Source organism: Eufriesea mexicana, unplaced genomic scaffold (assembly GCF_001483705.2).
Source record: "Eufriesea mexicana isolate 0111107269 unplaced genomic scaffold, ASM148370v2 scaffold2143, whole genome shotgun sequence".
Classification (NCBI taxonomy): domain Eukaryota; kingdom Metazoa; phylum Arthropoda; class Insecta; order Hymenoptera; family Apidae; genus Eufriesea; species Eufriesea mexicana.
Window position 1 is genome coordinate 14,189 of NW_016910297.1, and position 17,440 is coordinate 31,628.

Here is a 17,440-nt window from a genome sequence, read left to right on the forward strand (position 1 = left end):
TATAGTATTTTTGTGATGTATAGCAGAAACAAGAAGTATTAGGTGTTTTAAAGAATCACGTTTTTCTTATAAATACATTTATTCTGGAAAAACATGTCGGATTTAATTGACTACGTCAATCAGATCCATTTTTGCGTTTGTTAACAGTGCGACCAAGTTTATCTTAAAATGTCATCGTTACGTACAATGAGATGTAACAATAGAAAAAGAACGATATACATCGATAGTTCTGCGTGAAACTTACTTTAGATGAAGTTTATATAGATTTACTTGCGGCATAAAACATATGGATAATTCTAGCGAATGGTAGAATGAAAAATTGTAAAAGTGTAGTCGCTAATAAGTGCTAAATGCAGGAATTAGAAAACACTATGCTCCTTCGCTTATCAGAACTTACTCGGTGTTCCGTCAACAACTTCTTACATTATGTACACATTACAGTTTAGCATTTACGCGAATTACATGTACTACATACATGATAAATTATACACATTAAAAATGAAAGAATCGGCTGGAAGAGTGAAAGCAATTCTAAATTCATTTTACAGACTTTCATTTTGCTTCCTAGAATAAAGTAACTAGAATAAATGAAAGCATGATTTACGCGATAAATGTATTGCAAAATATTGCAGAAAAATTGAATTGTTAAAGAAATTATGCGAGTATTGAAATGGTTATACAAAGGAGACGAGAGATACGATCAAGAAACAAGGTGGAATGACGTGAATTTCATTGTGACTGATATAATAGATAATCTTTTAGAACCCGCGGAAGTGGAAGCGAATCAATTGCGTTCCTTTTAGTATATTGTAGTATAGCATCACGGCAGGCACTTTGTAGGGTAGATACTGCTGAAACATATAATTATTAAAAAAAAAAATTAAAGTTTTTTGAAGATATTGTATTTAAGAGGGATAAGAAACATACCACCATATAGCTGAACTATCCTGACTTGTTTCGTGTTACCATATACTTCTACTACAGCACGCAAAGGTCCTGCCTTGTATGGTATGTCTTTCCCACATACACCTTGGTCTTCACCATTAATTATGAAATGCATTTCTGCTTTGTCGGAACCAGATTGCGGCACATACATAATTCCAATACGACTACCAGCATCAGTAGGTAAGATATATTGAGAAGAATCAATTGTGTTTGGTCTTAGAGCATTAAATGGAATAACTCCACGAGAAGTTTGCACATTTACACCATCTGTGATTAATTTCTTCTCTCCAGGTGGTACTCCTCCACCTAAAAATATATATATATATATAATATATATTAATATAAACTTTGCAAATAGAATTAGAAATCATATAGATCATAGTTCTAAGTCTTTACCATAGATTCCAAGATTACCCCATATGGTATGGCTCTTGGTAATAGCAAATATCCATGTATTTCCAAGCTTAGCTAGATTAGGCATACCATATTGCGGCAGACTGGCTGAGGCAGGATCTATAAGAGTAAGTCCCAGCCTCATGTGTCCACTCCATCCTTCTTCTGTGTTCTCGATCTCTACCAAGAATATTTCACCTGGTTGCAGTGGTTTTTCGCTGAAGGCTAGAGAGTTTGCAAAACTGGTCGTGCGATATGCCACTGTATTATCTTCGCAAAGCCTAATATTCTCCCCGTGAACCGGGTGAAATCTAGTTACTATCTTCCTTGATTTTTCGGTCATCGTACTATATTATAATTACTGGAGAAATCAACTCCTAGCACTGGTACTACAAGTTTTTGAGAGTACTGCAGCAACCTGATTTCGCGATAAACCTCATTGAGAAAAATACGAAAAGAATAACTTAAAACGTTCCGATATTTCGCAGAAAAGAACCAGGATGCATTTTCCGCGCCGTAGAGTGGATTTAAATGATACATTGGAATGCTTTCGGTGATTTACATGGTTATGCGATCTAGCGGCTGAAAAGTGAGGTTAGACGTTTATCTCAGCGACCTTTTCATCGAAACTGCTTTAGTAGCTACGTTTTAGCACTATCGTTATATGCGTATACTGATTAATATACGTTGTCATAACCAAATTTTATTCCGAAACTGACTTTCAAGCAAGAATGAAAGCAGACACAAGACTTACGACGATCTGACGGATATGATACTACCAGAAACGAAACAGAAACAGCTGATTGGATATGTGTTGACAGTAGTGTAGCATTGGTCCTCAATGCCACGATGTTATTGAACGGAGTTTAATAAGTTATATGAGAATGAAATAGTAAATGATTTGTCACGTACTGCGGAAAAAGTACTATTATAATACTAATGTCAACATAACCAGAACGGAGTTATCAATCTGCAATTGAAACGAGTATTTTCTTTAAATACTCAGAGATGGAAACAATTAATATATATGAGACATAATTCATGATTTTAATCTAAAGAAGAATATAACAACCCCAATTATCGGACCCTGTAGTATTTCTGACTTTTATTTAAAAGTAATCTAGCCACCTCAATAAGTTTTACACAATTTTTGTATTAAATCTAATCTTTAAACTATATTTGAAGCCTGCATCTTCCACTATAGATCATCTTACAATTAGTTCTATATCGAAGTATTCTAGGTTTACATCTCTCGGCGATTTCGCCAATGGCATCTTAAATTACATAAATTATTAACTTAAACTAATTTAGACTATTTTAAATTTTTAAAATTCTATAAACCGTGTGTGAAAATCGTTCGCAATTTTAATACATTACGATTATTCGCGGTAGATCGAAAATCGATCAGAAAATACACGCGGCCCGATTCACGGAGCTTATACGTAGCGTATTCTCGGTCACGCAGTCACAAAACAAATAAGACGACCAGCAGTTACGAGCCGACCCGAAGTCGAGTTCGGCAGGTACGAGACGGCGTGGGGGAAATAACGCGTGGTGGGGGAACCACGCATATACGCGTCGAACGTTCATGAATGAACGTAGTAAACTGATTGATTTATTTCGTTATCGACAATACGTAGTGACTTTCTGAATATCTGAAAATACTTTTTGGTACGTATTTCTACCTTGATAAAAATTTGAACAATTTCGAAAGTGTTTTTATACAATTTAATGAATTTAACAGATGCTACCCTTATCTTGATTTTATTAATTAATCCAATATTGTACTTGAAATTGCATTTGAACAGACGAGGAAGGAGGACATGTAACATGTACTTGAAATATTTATTTCACAAGCAATTTAAGTACAACGATAGAGATGTACGACTTATTTCTAAAATAATTTCTCCCTGAAGAAACGGTGATCCTTAATAAATTACAAGTTTTCCCAACTCTTCTTCATTAAACCTGTACTATACATTGCAAATTAACGCAGTGTAAAACATTCCTACAAAGGACAAACGCAAACAACTCATACATCTGTTATGAAGATAAGAAGATAAGGTACGATACGGACGATCATTATTGAACGGCATCATGATTGTATCAGTGAAAGTTATTGTCTTCTTATATCTGAACTTACGATGCTATCAGTACAATGTTATATGAAATGTCAGATGTATTTTATAATAATTTCGTTAAATCTGATGTAAAATTAAAGTAAAATAATTTCCTTAATTCTAAATGAAATATTCTTCGATACCACAGCTGTTGGTTAAATTAATTATAATTTACGAAGTGGATATTTAATTCATAAGAAGTCTGATAAGAGCAGGATGGTTAATTAAAAGTCAGCTTTGGATAAATTCAAATAAAAAACATTATATATCATTATTGTCTTTTGTCCATTGGAAGAATATTCTATTATATATCAGATAATCGAAATATTAATTGTTCCTTGTTTTTCTGAATGAATTCATCTTATTCCTTTTCCTACGATTCTGATTAATTTAGACGGAAATAATTGACGTTCATTGTACGTGTCTTCGCTAATCTAATTTTTGAACATAATTTTTCTTTAACACTTAATAAGTAACGATAGTCCCTTAAATTACTAACAATTCCTAAAAGAGTCAGAGAAAAACTTCTTCTTTACTTAGAACGTTCTCTTATATAGATTCCTCCTCCTCTTGTATTTCTTTCCTTTTTTTCCTGGTGCAATTGTCTAGAAATTTCTAAGCTTAGATAGTACTATAATAGAAACCAATATGGCAAATATGGGGAGCCTCAACGTTCGTGGTTTTAATCAGTTTTATTGCAAATCAGGTGAACGATACTAATATGCTATATAAACCAAAATTTTAGTCTGAATTTAATACGAGACTTAAAGATGTTTTGCTCCAAAATGGTAGTATAATTCGTAAAAAGTAAACCAGAATAAAATAGAAATTTTTCAACGATTCTTCTTCGACAAGGAAACACGCAATCGACAAGAATCACAGAACAAGCTCTCAATTTGAACACGCACTTAGAACGATATGTCTTCCATCTAGAGAATCTTTGCTAACGTGAAAATTCCATTTTCAAGTGAAAGATTCGAACCAGACGATATCCCTGTTCTTCACGAAGCATGTGCTTCCTTCGTGATTTCGATATTTCCGTACTCTTGCTCACGAAACGCTTAAGAATCGCTCGAAATAAAGCTAGGTAAGTCCTTATTTCGTACAATGATCACTCTCTCATCGACATTAAGGCTGGTTTCGAGGTAATTGACAAAGCACGAGACTAACATACCCCTTACTCGGCAATTCGAACGCTAACGGATCGTTGCAAGCGGATAATTCAGTGAAAAATGGACATCTCTGGGAGGCAAGAAATATCAGTTTGCTGGATTTCCACTTTGCCAAATAAAGGGTCGAATTAATTGAACGAAGAGAAAGCGGAAAGGTATCACCCGCGCAGGAAACAGAAGACGCTTCCGGAACCTCCATCGCGGTTTTCTCTTCGTCTATTACAGGTTTACGATCCCTGTAACCTCGATTAATATTATACATAGGATACGGAGAATCACAGTTTCCGAAGATGAATCATTTTTAAGAGAAACTTTATGAAAATAGAATACGATTGCGAAGTATTTATTGACTTGGAAATGAAAATCCGGATCTACATCAAGAACACGAACAATCGTTGCGAATTCACATCGGTCACCTCGTGCGATTCTGTTGATTTGCATGTCTAATTGTACAACGAATAGAAGCGTGTGTTCTTGGTATTAGAAATGTAAATCAGTCGAATCGCGCGGTATCGTTAATGCGAAATCGCAACGGTGATGAATCGCTGTTACAACTCTTATTCTCTACTACCTTGATCGTTAACAAAAATAACAACGTCACTTTATCAGAATCTCGGAACATCGATATATTAGAAAATATTGCATCGACTCTAAACAATAATTTGTTCTTGAGGAAAAGACTGAAAAAAGAAATCGAATATCGGAATACCAGTCGCAGGCGAAAGAGGCATGCACACGTGCACGAAATTACATATTCGACCACGTTTGATCGTTTTGGCATAACGTAGTCGAAACAGTCGACATTTGGCTTTCGCATTTGGTATACACGCGTTCCTCCACTTCGCGATAACGGGCTGGCCTCGAGGATCGAACGTCAACATGTGCGAACGTATCTGAATTGTCTCCATCGATCGATTCGTGTATTCGTAAATTAGAATGCTTTACCCTTCTATCGATGGACAAATAGGAACGAGTATCGCGTAAATAAACGAAATGCTGCTTATTCGAAAAATCATTCATAGGTACACGTTTCTTTCCTCGTACAGACACTCAGATTCCTTATTAGTACCTAAACGCATAGCACCTACGTGTAAGTACATTACAAAAGAAGCCACAAATTGTTCCTTATAATAAGTACGAACTAAATCACGTAAATAATACTGTAAAATTACCCTGAATATACTGGCTAGCCTTTTGTCACTTAAACTCATGCTATTTCCTAAAATAATACATTTTCTACGCTAAAAATGCCACAAGAATCATATTTTGCTGATAAAAAGAGGCAAACAGAAAAGAACAACTATGACAGCTCGCAGTGTGCTAAAGAAACCATCCGTACGCTTTCCGGAGTCGATAAACATACATGCACATTCGTTCAAAAGTCAAAGAATTAAGATACAAAAACAGAAGAAACGTCTATAAGTACAATTTACAGTGCCTAGAGGTAACAGCATGATTACAGGAGATTCATTGTAGGCTATAATTCGATTACTAATGGTGAAGAACTAAATCAGCCGCAAAGGTACGTTTTCGTAGGAAAATAATCGATTCATTATCATTTTGAGATCCCTCTGTTGTCTTTTTGTAGAATCAAGCCACGTATATTCCTCTTCTTTTCTTTTTTCTCTAGTCAATCATCATACCGCGTATTTTTCCATGAAAAATATCCTATCTAAAGACGCCATAGGTCTTATGGCAACGGTGTTTGAACCGCGGACTCCGCGACTTTTCCCCGAAAAGAATCCCCGTTACCATTATTCTCTTTTTCTTCGTTCTCTATTTCCGTTTTCCGGGCTATGGCATAGTTCTTCAAGTATTCCACCACTTCCATGTGCCCGAATGTCTCTGCTTCATCGATGGGCCTCTTACCCCATCTAAAAATCCAATATCTTTTTCAAAAATTGCTACTTATTTGATATTTTATTACAGATTTGTCCATTGGTTCGTCAGATATAGATCGTTGGAAGAAAAACTAACGTTATATACAATGAAATTTACCTGTCCTTAGGTTCGTGAGGCACTCCGCATTGCTCGATGAGAAATTCGACGCAATCTAGGTGCCCCTCGCTGGCAGCTAAGTGCAAAGCTGTTCTGCCATCATAATCCGGCAGTGTCATGTCCATTCCGCTCAATCGATGCCTGAAATTACGGTTAAATTAATAAAATGCACCAATCTACGCATCTATATAATTGACAGTCCTATTTACTAATTTCTCTATGCAAACTAGAATATCCATTAACTATATTATAGTAAGAATAATCTTACAAATCAGTGGCCTATATCGAAACAACTGGAATCACAAGATTTACATCTGTATCATTGCACGAATTAGGGAATTCTTAGATGTCAAAAATAAATTCTTAAAATACGTCTGGAGAGTACCAAAGCTGATGTTAATAATGAAAGAATTGTATTAAAGTTAACCTTCTCATCGCCGTGACATCGCCACTAGCCGCGCTGAAGAGGAGATTGACAATAGACAGCCCTTTGGTCTCGTACTTGTGCCTTCTCGGGTCCTTTTTGTTAGTCGCGTGCTTCAGGTTGTCGTACCTGTGATCATAGTAGGTGCTACACTAATCGGGACGGGATGGAAAACGACGGGATACCAATGAACATAGATGATGTAAAGAAGAGAGTAATAGGCAGAGCGTGTTTGTTCGGATTCGGTATGTTCGTGCAAGGTTGTGTGTAGCGAGGGTTGTGAGAAAAGCAAAGGAAGGAGAACAAACAGTTTGATTAATGTGTGTTATCACTGATCTCGAGGTTCGAAAATAGCTATTTTATATCAAGAGTAATCGAGAGAATTGAGACAACTAAGTGGATCGATTGGACATCTCTAAGTTTCGTGTGTTCGCATCTAATATCATTCTCTATTTTCTTTTGCAAAAACTAACACATTGTTTCTCTTGTGATCGTTAGTGTGCGAAAAATAACTAAAAGTGTCAGTTGCATCTATGCAAGCACGCTAAGACGATGGATAGCATGCGTACCTATGGAAATTGAACTCGGATACGAGTTCCTCACAGAATTGGACGCCTCTGCAGGAATTTCCCAGGGGATCCAATGGCGGGGACCATGTACAGATGCCCATCACATTTGGTATCACTACTAGCAGGCTTCCCGATACTCCAGACTTCGCTGGGATGCCAACCTGTTGTCAATATACGATTTCCACTTAATGCCAATCGACGAGGAGTATTTCAAAAATGGTAGAAAATTACTTTGAACGCAAACTGGCCACTGTAATCGTACATTCCACAGCTGTGCATTAGACTTAGGACATCTCGAACGCTGTCAGGCTTAAGAACCTTTTCCTCGGTGATCGGACAGATGCCACCGTTGGCCAGAGTGGCCGCCATGACAGACATCGTGTCGCAGTTTGCCTCCATGGAACAACACTTTGCAAGAAAACTATCATTTAGACGGTTCCTTAACGATGCAAATGTCTTCTTTAATAAGCAATAACGAATGAAAAGTGGAAAGAATTTACCTGGAAATAGAAATCCATGATTTCTCTCAGGTTCGACTTGTCTGGGTAACAATTGTGCTCTCTCATGTAGAATCCAAGCGCGTAATTTCTGTCAGCAGCTTCCCGTTCGGACAAGAAGACAGCATTGTTGAAGCCCAGGTTCTCTTCGCCTGCTAGTCTTTTGAAATAATCCATAGTGAAGTCGAATTTTTCGGCTAAAGTCATTTCAGGTTTGATTAGAGACTTCAACAGTGAACACACTAGGATTGCTCCAGCGTTGATCATTGGATTATGGGGTTTCTCTGTAAAGAGTCGTGAATTTATTCGCTTAGTCTCTCTTTGCTATAAAAATGCCAAAGCGAACACCTCGAATACGTAAAACAATAGCAGTGGAAGCTAAAAGTTGTGAGAGAAGTTGACAGAAGAATATTTCAAAACAGCAAAAGATAGTTGGACAATTACAAAATGCACACAGGGCACATGGAAAATCTATAGCTTATAAATAGTCTAAGGTCTAACAGTCTAAAGCTCACTGTTGTAATCCAACACCAGCTCGTTGAAGTTTCTTCCAGAAGGTTCTTGGCCGACATACTGATGGACCACTTCCTGTCCCAATCTATCCAAAGCGATGGCGTAAGTCAGAGGTTTGCTGCAACTCTGTAACGTGAATGGGATCGAGCTGTCACCGATGCTGAATCTCTGGCCATCGATCGTGCAGACGGAAACGCCCCAATAATCTGGATTCATTCGTGCTAACTGTGGTATGTACGAGGCGACCTTGCCCTCCGAGTTCGACTTGCATTTCCAGTAGAAGTCTTCTATGTGCTTGGTGAAGCCAGACCAGTCAGGGATGATGAATTGATGCCTGAATGCCCGCGAGATCAGTATTATGTTCGGGTTAATAATTCTGCAACAGAGTACGAGTTGACAATTTTTCAATATATATTGCACGAATTCGAAACTTTTGACAGAAGTTAGCGGGAACCGTGTTAATTCTTCGTGAAAATTACCTCCTGAATTGCTCTCTGTTTAACTTTTGCGTCTCGTGAGAAACACCCTCGTAACCTCCAGTCTTCAAGTGCTCCTTCCGCAGATTATCCGTGAATTCTTGAAGTCTAGGGTCGTCGTTTCGCAAGCCGGTGGTCCTCAGAGCCTGAAAGCGCGCGAAAAATAAGATAATAAGAAACGTGGAGTGGTAAGAAGGATTCTTGGAGTGAAATCTTGGCTAGTTGAAAGGTAAAATGAATAAATACTCACGGCCAGGAATTTTCCCACTGCTAGGAGGCCTGTGTCTTCGTCCTTAAACATGTCAAAGAGCACATCCTCGGCGTTCGTCGCCTGATCTTGATCCCTAGTACTGGAATAATCGAACAAATATATCGAATAAATATTTATTTAACGCTTGCGTAGCTTCGTTAAATTATATATCAACGTAGAAGAAAATTTCCAAGATAGGGGTAGAAACCAGATAAAGGTGCTTTATTCAAATCGCTCGCTTTCCAAACTACATTAGTGCAATTTATTATACAGAGTAAATATAACAAGACAACAATTATGAATCATTCTAATTATATTTTTTCCGCGTGACATGCAATTTATCTTTCTGCCAAAGTGATGACTTCATACTGTTTATAGGATTTATTTTTAATTCTATCAGTTCTAACGCGTGGAGAGGTGAGAAACATGATTTACTACTGTCATGCATGACTATCACATTGTACATCTGCTAGCAAATCGTACGTGTATACCAGGTTTCATGCCAATATTCTTTATGCACGACGGGACGAGATCGTAGACCACAACTCGAATCTCTGTGAGAAATTTCTAGCGCGGAAAGCTAAATTTAGTCAGAGCTGTATCATCATTGACAGCTGACTGACGATGTCCATCTGACGTTAATCGAGTTACGTCGTTCGCTTAATGACGTAACTCATTACCAAGGTTTTGCTTCCTTGGAAAATAAATTAGATCAGTGACATCGTTCGTCGTGAGTGGAGAGAAGATTGACAATAAAATGTTTCACAAAAATATATCAGAAATGACAGCGTATTCGGAGAAAATATTGTTACACGATGCAATAGCTTTAAGGATTTCTCGTCAAATTTCTCAGGTGACAGTCACGTCTATTTGTCGCAACCCCATCGATATGTATTACAAAACCTGAAGTCCGTAACCAGTTCTACCAACTCGAGGAAGTCTAAGAAAATGTTTCGGTTAATGACACCTATAAAATAAATTTCTCGGAAGGAAAATATATCTAAGAAAAAAGTTGAAAGAAAATTTGCAAATAAATAATTTAACACGCTTCACTCGTTGCACCATGCAATAATCGATAACAGCATAGATGCACAGTACTCACTACATGTAATGGCTGTCATGAATGAAGCTGTACTCGCTGCAAAAACAGAAGAAGAATAAGAGATCAGTTAAAAAGAGTGACGATTTTTACCTAAGAAAACGCGCCAACATCCTTCTGGAAACCTCACCCTTCTTTTCTAACCAGATCCCACACGTGATTTTCGTTCTGATAGAATAATATTCAGAATCGACGAAGCTGTCCATCGGCACCAAACTCGAGTTCTCATTTTCAGGCGGATACTTTTCGTTCAGTGCTATGCAAGGCATAACGATGCTCTGATCCGTTTCCTTCATCTCGCGATATTAATGCAAAGCAATTCAGAATTTAATTAAAAATTACTATTTTTATCGTATACCAAAAATTACTATTTTTATTGTATACCGAAGGACTTCTGTCCGTTAATAAAGTATTATTATTATTATTATTAAAAATACTAATTTAATTCAAATTAGAAATTAACTAATTTACTCTTCCTTCGAGAAGTTTGCAATTCGAAATTTTTTAAGGAATTATTTCCCTTTGTTCCCTTTTTAATCGATTATTCAAATTTCGGGAATGAAATTTTGCTATTTCCAATTAATCGACACATTACGCACGGGAGTCACAGAAAACACGGTTCCAATTATTTAAAAGGGTCCAATTCTATAATCTCGACGGGAGTTCGAATATTTAGGGGATTCACTCACGGTTCTTCCTCCACGACCTTTATCCGGCTCGTGTGTGCGACACAAGCGGAAAACACGGGTTTATATCAGCTTGGAAAAATGAGCGACGACCCCACTCGAACAGAAGGAAAATCTGTTCCGAAAATAGCGAAAAATTCACGGGAGTCGTTCGAGCATATTCCAGGGTAAACAGCTTCGGTAAATCGAGATGTCGAGGAATTGCATAACTGCAAACAGAGCGTCATAACCCCCCATCTCTTTTCTTTGCTCTTCTAATACTGTAATTCGTATCTTCATATTTGCACTGTGTCTTAATATTTTTCACGCAATTAACGACCAGGTGCATTCTCGAGGGTCCGAAGAATATTGCCACCGTTGAATAAATTTTTTGGGGCAAGCTCTAATTTCAAATAATTATTTTATTCGTCTGCTGCTCCTGCTGACAGGTATCGGGTCCATTACCATACGAGGCGAACATACGATTTCCGTAGTAACACCGAGTGTTACACGATAAATCACGCCTGGGGTAAACAGCTGATTAGGTCCAATTAGACCCGCTCGAGCTTCCAGGATGATGGTCGCCTGTTCAACAGCGACAAGAGACCTTTAATTTAATTTAAAGCCGATGGCACAAAGAGTTTCGCGCAAAATTGACGGCAAATAAGAATCTTCGTTGTTGGTTTGTCAAACAGAGTCCCTGGGACTTTGTAACGTTCAACTGCTCTCGAGATAAAGGCATTAAATTTTTCACCAAGGAGGGTGACATGGAAATATAGGTGAATTTTACAGTTCTTACCGTAGATACGACACGTGAAAGTCGGTAAAATCATCGACGAATGGTTCGCTGAAGTCAAAGCTGTCCATTATACTCCACCCTCGATGTGAAAAGCGATCGATCGAACACTAATCGTTCATCGTCCAACGAGGAGCTTGATCCAACTCTATTCTTATCTACGTCTACTTGAAACACGAGGCACTCCTCTGCGCGAGTTCCTCGAAAGTCGAGCAAAGTTCTGGAGAACGAAGGGACATCCTTTGGACGCATTTAAATAGAGAACAGTGACGTTCAGGCAATAAATTGCAACCTATGGGGTCGGGTCTTTGAAGATCGATGGTTCTCAATTAAGAATCGATGCAATCTTCCCGGTATGCACATCGACACAGCAGAGGCTCGGAAAGAAAGATCAGGAAGAAGAAATTAATTACCAAAGAGAGGAAAATAGGATAATCGTCGTGAGACGAGGGAATATGATGGAAAATAATTTTCTAATTCACTGGAAAATACGAATGACGCGAATTATCCCACTTGGAGATGGAAGTCGATCGAAACTGCGAAGAATCGACAGACTGAATGGCGGTATAACCGCAGCTTCTTCCCCTTTGTGCGAAGATAATTGATAATCCTGCATATGACAGCGATTGAGAACCGTCAGTATCGATTACTCAGGATTTATTGGTTCTCCATTGTGTTCCACTTAATAGTATGGATCTATTTCTTCATTGTTACGAGAAATGATCACCTTTTCTTTTCATCTAAACGAACGAAATGAGCAAACATCTGCCAGGACTATTGTAGCCATTGGCATGGTTCAGCTGAGGTGACTTCGTTCGTTGGCTGGGTTATGTAATCGAGACTGTTCCATTGCGCTACTTAACATGCTGATATGTTCCCTACATGCTACGATCGATCGCGTTGAAACCAGCGATTCCAGGCAAGTGAATAATTGACAGAGATTAGCGAGGACCTCCGAATTTCGGAAGTCGGGGAAGCAAGATTCGTATCGAGTCGCAAACTTCGAAAGACAAGTCGATTAGGCTAGACTAGAATTTCAAGCACGAGTTATGTAAATCGTATCTACACGGATCTTCGTCGTTACGCCTTGCGAGATCTGACATTTTCTCAGAACACGATCCAACGTCGCAATGTTTCTCTCGCGGTCGATGGTATGCGAAATTCAAGAGCGTACGCGTGATTACGGATCGTCTTGCACGATTAAACGAAACACCTGTCGGGTCGTATCGCTTGGCAGCTTCGTGGTAAAGAATAAATAACGAGAACGCGCGTTCCTTGAAGTGGAATAATTAGATCGACGTCGGTACATCATAATCGCGCCGTTCGATGTTAATATTAACACAGATGCATCTCCGAGTGCACCATAATTGAAGTTTACGGGCAATCGGTGGCTGGTTAATCAATAGTTGACGGGTTTTGTAAGAATCGAAGCGGGGATAATAATAGGAGATGGTATAATTACCGTGTCTGCGCTCGTTCTAATTCTAAGGCACTTCCAAAAGCGGCGTCCAGGTACTTGACAGTTCCCAACTTCGTCGACGCAGGTACTGCTGCTCGTCTCTGAAATAGAGTAAAAATTAGTAGGAATAGACATTTTACAAAAACATTATTGTTTAATGTAGCAGATTTGTCTGGAAAATGATCTGGAATATTACTTAATTCCATTGTTATTCGTATTTCATTCGAGATTTCTATGTTTCCATTTAAATTATCGCGATAAGCACCTAGGGTAATTATACTTCGCTTAAACGCTTTTATAAAACGCCCTTATTAATTTCATTTCATTTGGTAACGATTATTCATAAATTATTCTTATCGTTTCGAATAATTTAAATTGGCAGGAAAATACTAAAACGTTTTTCCAATTAATTCCTTCGCCATTTGTATTTCGTTCGAGATTCTTATGTTTGCCTTTAAATTATCGCGATAACCACCTATGGTAATTATACTTCGCTTAAATGCTTTTATAAAGCGCCCTTATTAATATTTCATTAATACTAACGATTATTCATAATTTATTTTTATTATTACGAATAATTTAAATTAACAGGAAAATACTGAAACGTTTTTCGAATTAATTCCTTCGCCATTTGTATTTCGTTCGAGATTCCTATATTTTCCTTTAAATTATTGCGATAACCACCTATGGTAATTATACTTCGCTTAAACGCTTTTATAAAACGCCCTTATTAATTTCATTTCATTTGGTAACGATTATTCATAAATTATTCTTAGCGTTTCGAATAATTTAAATTGACAGGAAGATACCGAAAGGTTTTTCGAAATTTTTTCACATTCGGTTATACAAATTCGTCTCTCAACAACCTTCCCCGTGAGACCAGGAAACGATCCTCTATTCACTCCTCAGACATAAAAGAATCGAAATAAGAAGAAAAATGGACAGTTCCGCTTACTAGAAACTGGTTCAACGATCTATGAATGAATTTCGAGTTGGTAAAACATGCGAAGGGTGAAGTGCGTTGGTTGCCAAGCAATTCTGTATTGATCCTTCGATGAATCAACCCCTGTAGCCCTAAGCCGAAACCTGTCACGTGTACCCTTAATTCGGATCAGCAGGACTTGCGTGAACGAAAACGAAAACGAAAAGAAAAGCTGACGATTGTTTTTCCTACTTGACACTTGACCCATATTTTCTCACCGAATTTTCATCCGATCTTTTTGAGATTAGGTATGAAATCACGACCCACTCCAGAAAGTATTGCAATAGAGATCTAATACAAATGATGTTCATTCATACGCACGAATATCATCGGAAATTAAATAAATATGGATAAATATTTAAATTGTATAATATATAAAATTCAAATTACAGGAAAAAAATTATTTGCAGAGAAATTTGCTGTTTTCTGTCATTATTCCGACACTTTTAATTCTTCTGTATTGTTTCGCGATACTATCAACTACCCCCATGAATTTCACGCGACTTTCGGTTGCATGCGAGTAATTTCAAGTTAAATAATACAAAGGATAAGAGATATCGGATATAAATCAGCATGGTAACGATCATTAACAGTAATTTACCGTGCAGAAACGTTAATATCGTCTAATTCGAACGCGTGCACTAGAACTAGTCGCGTCCAAGTATTTTTGTCGCTGAAATGGGCCATTGTCGCCACCCACGTGGGCACGCTGCGGATGTACAGAGTTAAATCCTTGCCTGAAATCGATACATTTTGCTCTCGTACTAGGTTTAATCACAAGAGAACATTATTTTCGGCAAATATTCACGAAATTAAACGAAATACCGTCATAAACATCAGGAAACGTCGGGATAACGATTACGTTTCGAATAATCCGAATAATCCCCAGGTATCTTGCTAAAGGAATATACCTTAACTTAAAAGAAGATCTTAGCACGCGAGAAATTATAATTTCCATTGCACTTTTTCATCTGGACGTTCGTTTCATCGAATAACATCTGAGCTGCAGCTGTTGATTGATCAATCAGCGACGATTCTTCTTCGAGGTCAGAAGAGTCTCGACACTGAATCAAGGTCTAATCAACGAATCCTCTAATCCCTCAGAAATCTCTGAATATTTTCATTACATACCAAATTCGGCTAATAAACTCCTTCATCTTCTAACGTATAACGATCCCTCAACATCCTTTACGTTATCCCTTCGAAAATAATTCGAAATTCTTTGCTAACAGTTGCCAAGTTGGCAATCTTTGGGATAACCTCTCGTCTAATTCTCCATAGACCCCTAAATCTGCGAAAGAATCAATGGAACGTCCTCGTGCCAACCCGAAAAGCACAAGCATCAGGCAAACCGCCAGCGAACCACCTAATCAATAAATCCAACGAACAGATTCCCTCAGATTCTCTGGCAGATCCTTGCGGCTCCTCGCACCTTATTGCTTGCGTGCAATCTTCTGAGTCCGTTCGAGCTAGCCTTGACGATCTTCAGCATCCTCACGCTCCTGACGATCGCCTCACAGTTCACTCGTCACTGCGAAGGAATATTCGGGTTACAAGATATCCTGTTCTCGGCACACACGAACTCTCAGAGACGACGACGCGAGAGACCCTCGACGTCCCGACAACAACGAGGTACTGCGGCAAGAAAGGGTCTTCTACTAGCAGGGAAAGAAGCCGGCGAATAGGGCACATGCGCGACTTCGACGCGGCATTGTGAAATTCACGAGTCTAAAACGTTCGTCTGGTAGCTGCTGAGCGAATAGAGACGATTGTCAGTGGGCTAGTGCGAGTTGGATCGTTGGTTTTTTCGCGGGTTCCATACGAAGGATTCGATGGATAGAGGTTGCTGGAGTTAGCTCGAAGAGGGTGCTCGAAAAGTGTAGGACGATTGTTAACCCTGTTTGAAATGTTGGTCTAATAGGAGCAATGTGGATTCGAGAAGATTGAAGCTTCTGTGTCAAAGTCTGTGAATGGGGTGGACTCAAAGAGTTGACATGCTGAGATAAGTTCGAGTAAAGATTATGGAGGTTGAAGAATGTGTTTTCTTTGTATTAAAATTAATACCCATTTAAATACACGAATATCGTTTAATCCCCTTACTTATCGTTGACAGTTGTCAGCCTTTAATCTAGATAAAACTTGGCAGCCTTTGAAAGACTATGTTTCGTTCTGCCAGTTATCTTTTAAAGGACATCAAGTTTCGTTGGAAATAAAACGATATTTTTAGAGAAATATGATTAATGAAATCAGGCTAACGAATAGAACCTCATCCATTGAGTCTGAATTATTTCTCATTTATTGTCTTTCAATTATTGCTTCGTGTTACAATTGTACAATGGTGAATGGTAATAGTAAACGACGACGAATCGTATAATAAGTACAAGCTGATGACGTTGAGTCTGACGCGAGTCTGTAACTAATTAAAGGTAGCTGCCCTTTAAACAAACTTAACATGTCTAACGATATATTCCATAAGGAAAGGGTAAAATACAATTATACAATTGTAATACCGTGCGAAGGAAATGATAATTTTAAGATAAGCTTACGCTCCTAATAGTAATAACTATAGAACATGATACTAATAATACTTTTTGAAGATTTTAAAAAGAGATTGTTATTTGATAAAATTCTTAAATAAATATTATCAATGAAAACTTAACAGGGAAGATAATCAAAAATAATTTAAATATCTAAATGAAACCGAAGATATCAATTCCTCCGATATTTTTGATCCCGTTATACTTCATTTTCTATCTCTTACTATGACAAAAATTGCCGATTGCTTTGTATTTTCCACTGCACAGTATCACGGTAGATCCTACCGAAAAATTCTATAAAAATAACGCCAACATTTATATTCGATATTGCCTCGATCAAAAAATCCAATAAAGAGACAACCGTATAGCAACAGAAACCTTTCACAAACTTAACCTCAAAAATTTCCAAAGAAAAAAAATCAACACCGTGTTCATCGACACAGTATTACAACATTTAATCAAAACGAAAGTAAGAACGTATTCGTCGAATAAGAGTGTAATATTTTTAAATAACGTGAAACTACGTGATCGATGAACCAAGCGTT

General features: G+C 37.8%; 2 protein-coding genes across 9 annotated transcripts; both read right to left on the reverse strand.

Moving 5' to 3' along the window:
- Positions 1-62: 62 nt before the first annotated feature.
- On the reverse strand, positions 63-2,123 carry LOC108549808 (neuralized-like protein 2). Of its 2 annotated transcripts, none has more exons than XM_017903341.1 (3): positions 1,342-2,123; positions 928-1,251; positions 63-848 (listed from the first exon to the last, which is right to left on the reverse strand). In XM_017903341.1, the coding sequence occupies exons 1-3, from the start codon at positions 1,679-1,681 to the stop codon at positions 730-732; spliced, it is 783 nt and encodes a 260-aa protein (XP_017758830.1). In that variant the 5' UTR covers positions 1,682-2,123; the 3' UTR covers positions 63-729. The 2 variants fall into 2 exon arrangements, with proteins under 2 accessions (XP_017758830.1, XP_017758829.1); XM_017903340.1 differs by having other exon boundaries at positions 63-851.
- Positions 2,124-4,374: 2,251 nt separating this feature from the next.
- GLS (glutaminase) lies at positions 4,375-15,985 on the reverse strand. 7 transcript variants are annotated; one of them, XM_017903411.1, is made up of 12 exons: positions 15,791-15,985; positions 13,380-13,477; positions 10,460-10,495; positions 9,358-9,457; positions 9,111-9,253; positions 8,634-9,007; positions 8,122-8,402; positions 7,853-8,029; positions 7,622-7,782; positions 7,056-7,181; positions 6,629-6,769; positions 4,375-6,504 (listed from the first exon to the last, which is right to left on the reverse strand). In XM_017903411.1, the coding sequence occupies exons 1-12, from the start codon at positions 15,848-15,850 to the stop codon at positions 6,321-6,323; spliced, it is 1,881 nt and encodes a 626-aa protein (XP_017758900.1). In that variant the 5' UTR covers positions 15,851-15,985; the 3' UTR covers positions 4,375-6,320. The 7 variants fall into 7 exon arrangements, with proteins under 7 accessions (XP_017758900.1, XP_017758898.1, XP_017758901.1 ...); XM_017903409.1 differs by having other exon boundaries at positions 7,056-7,199; XM_017903412.1 differs by lacking the exon at positions 10,460-10,495 and having other exon boundaries at positions 7,056-7,199.
- Positions 15,986-17,440: the final 1,455 nt, after the last annotated feature.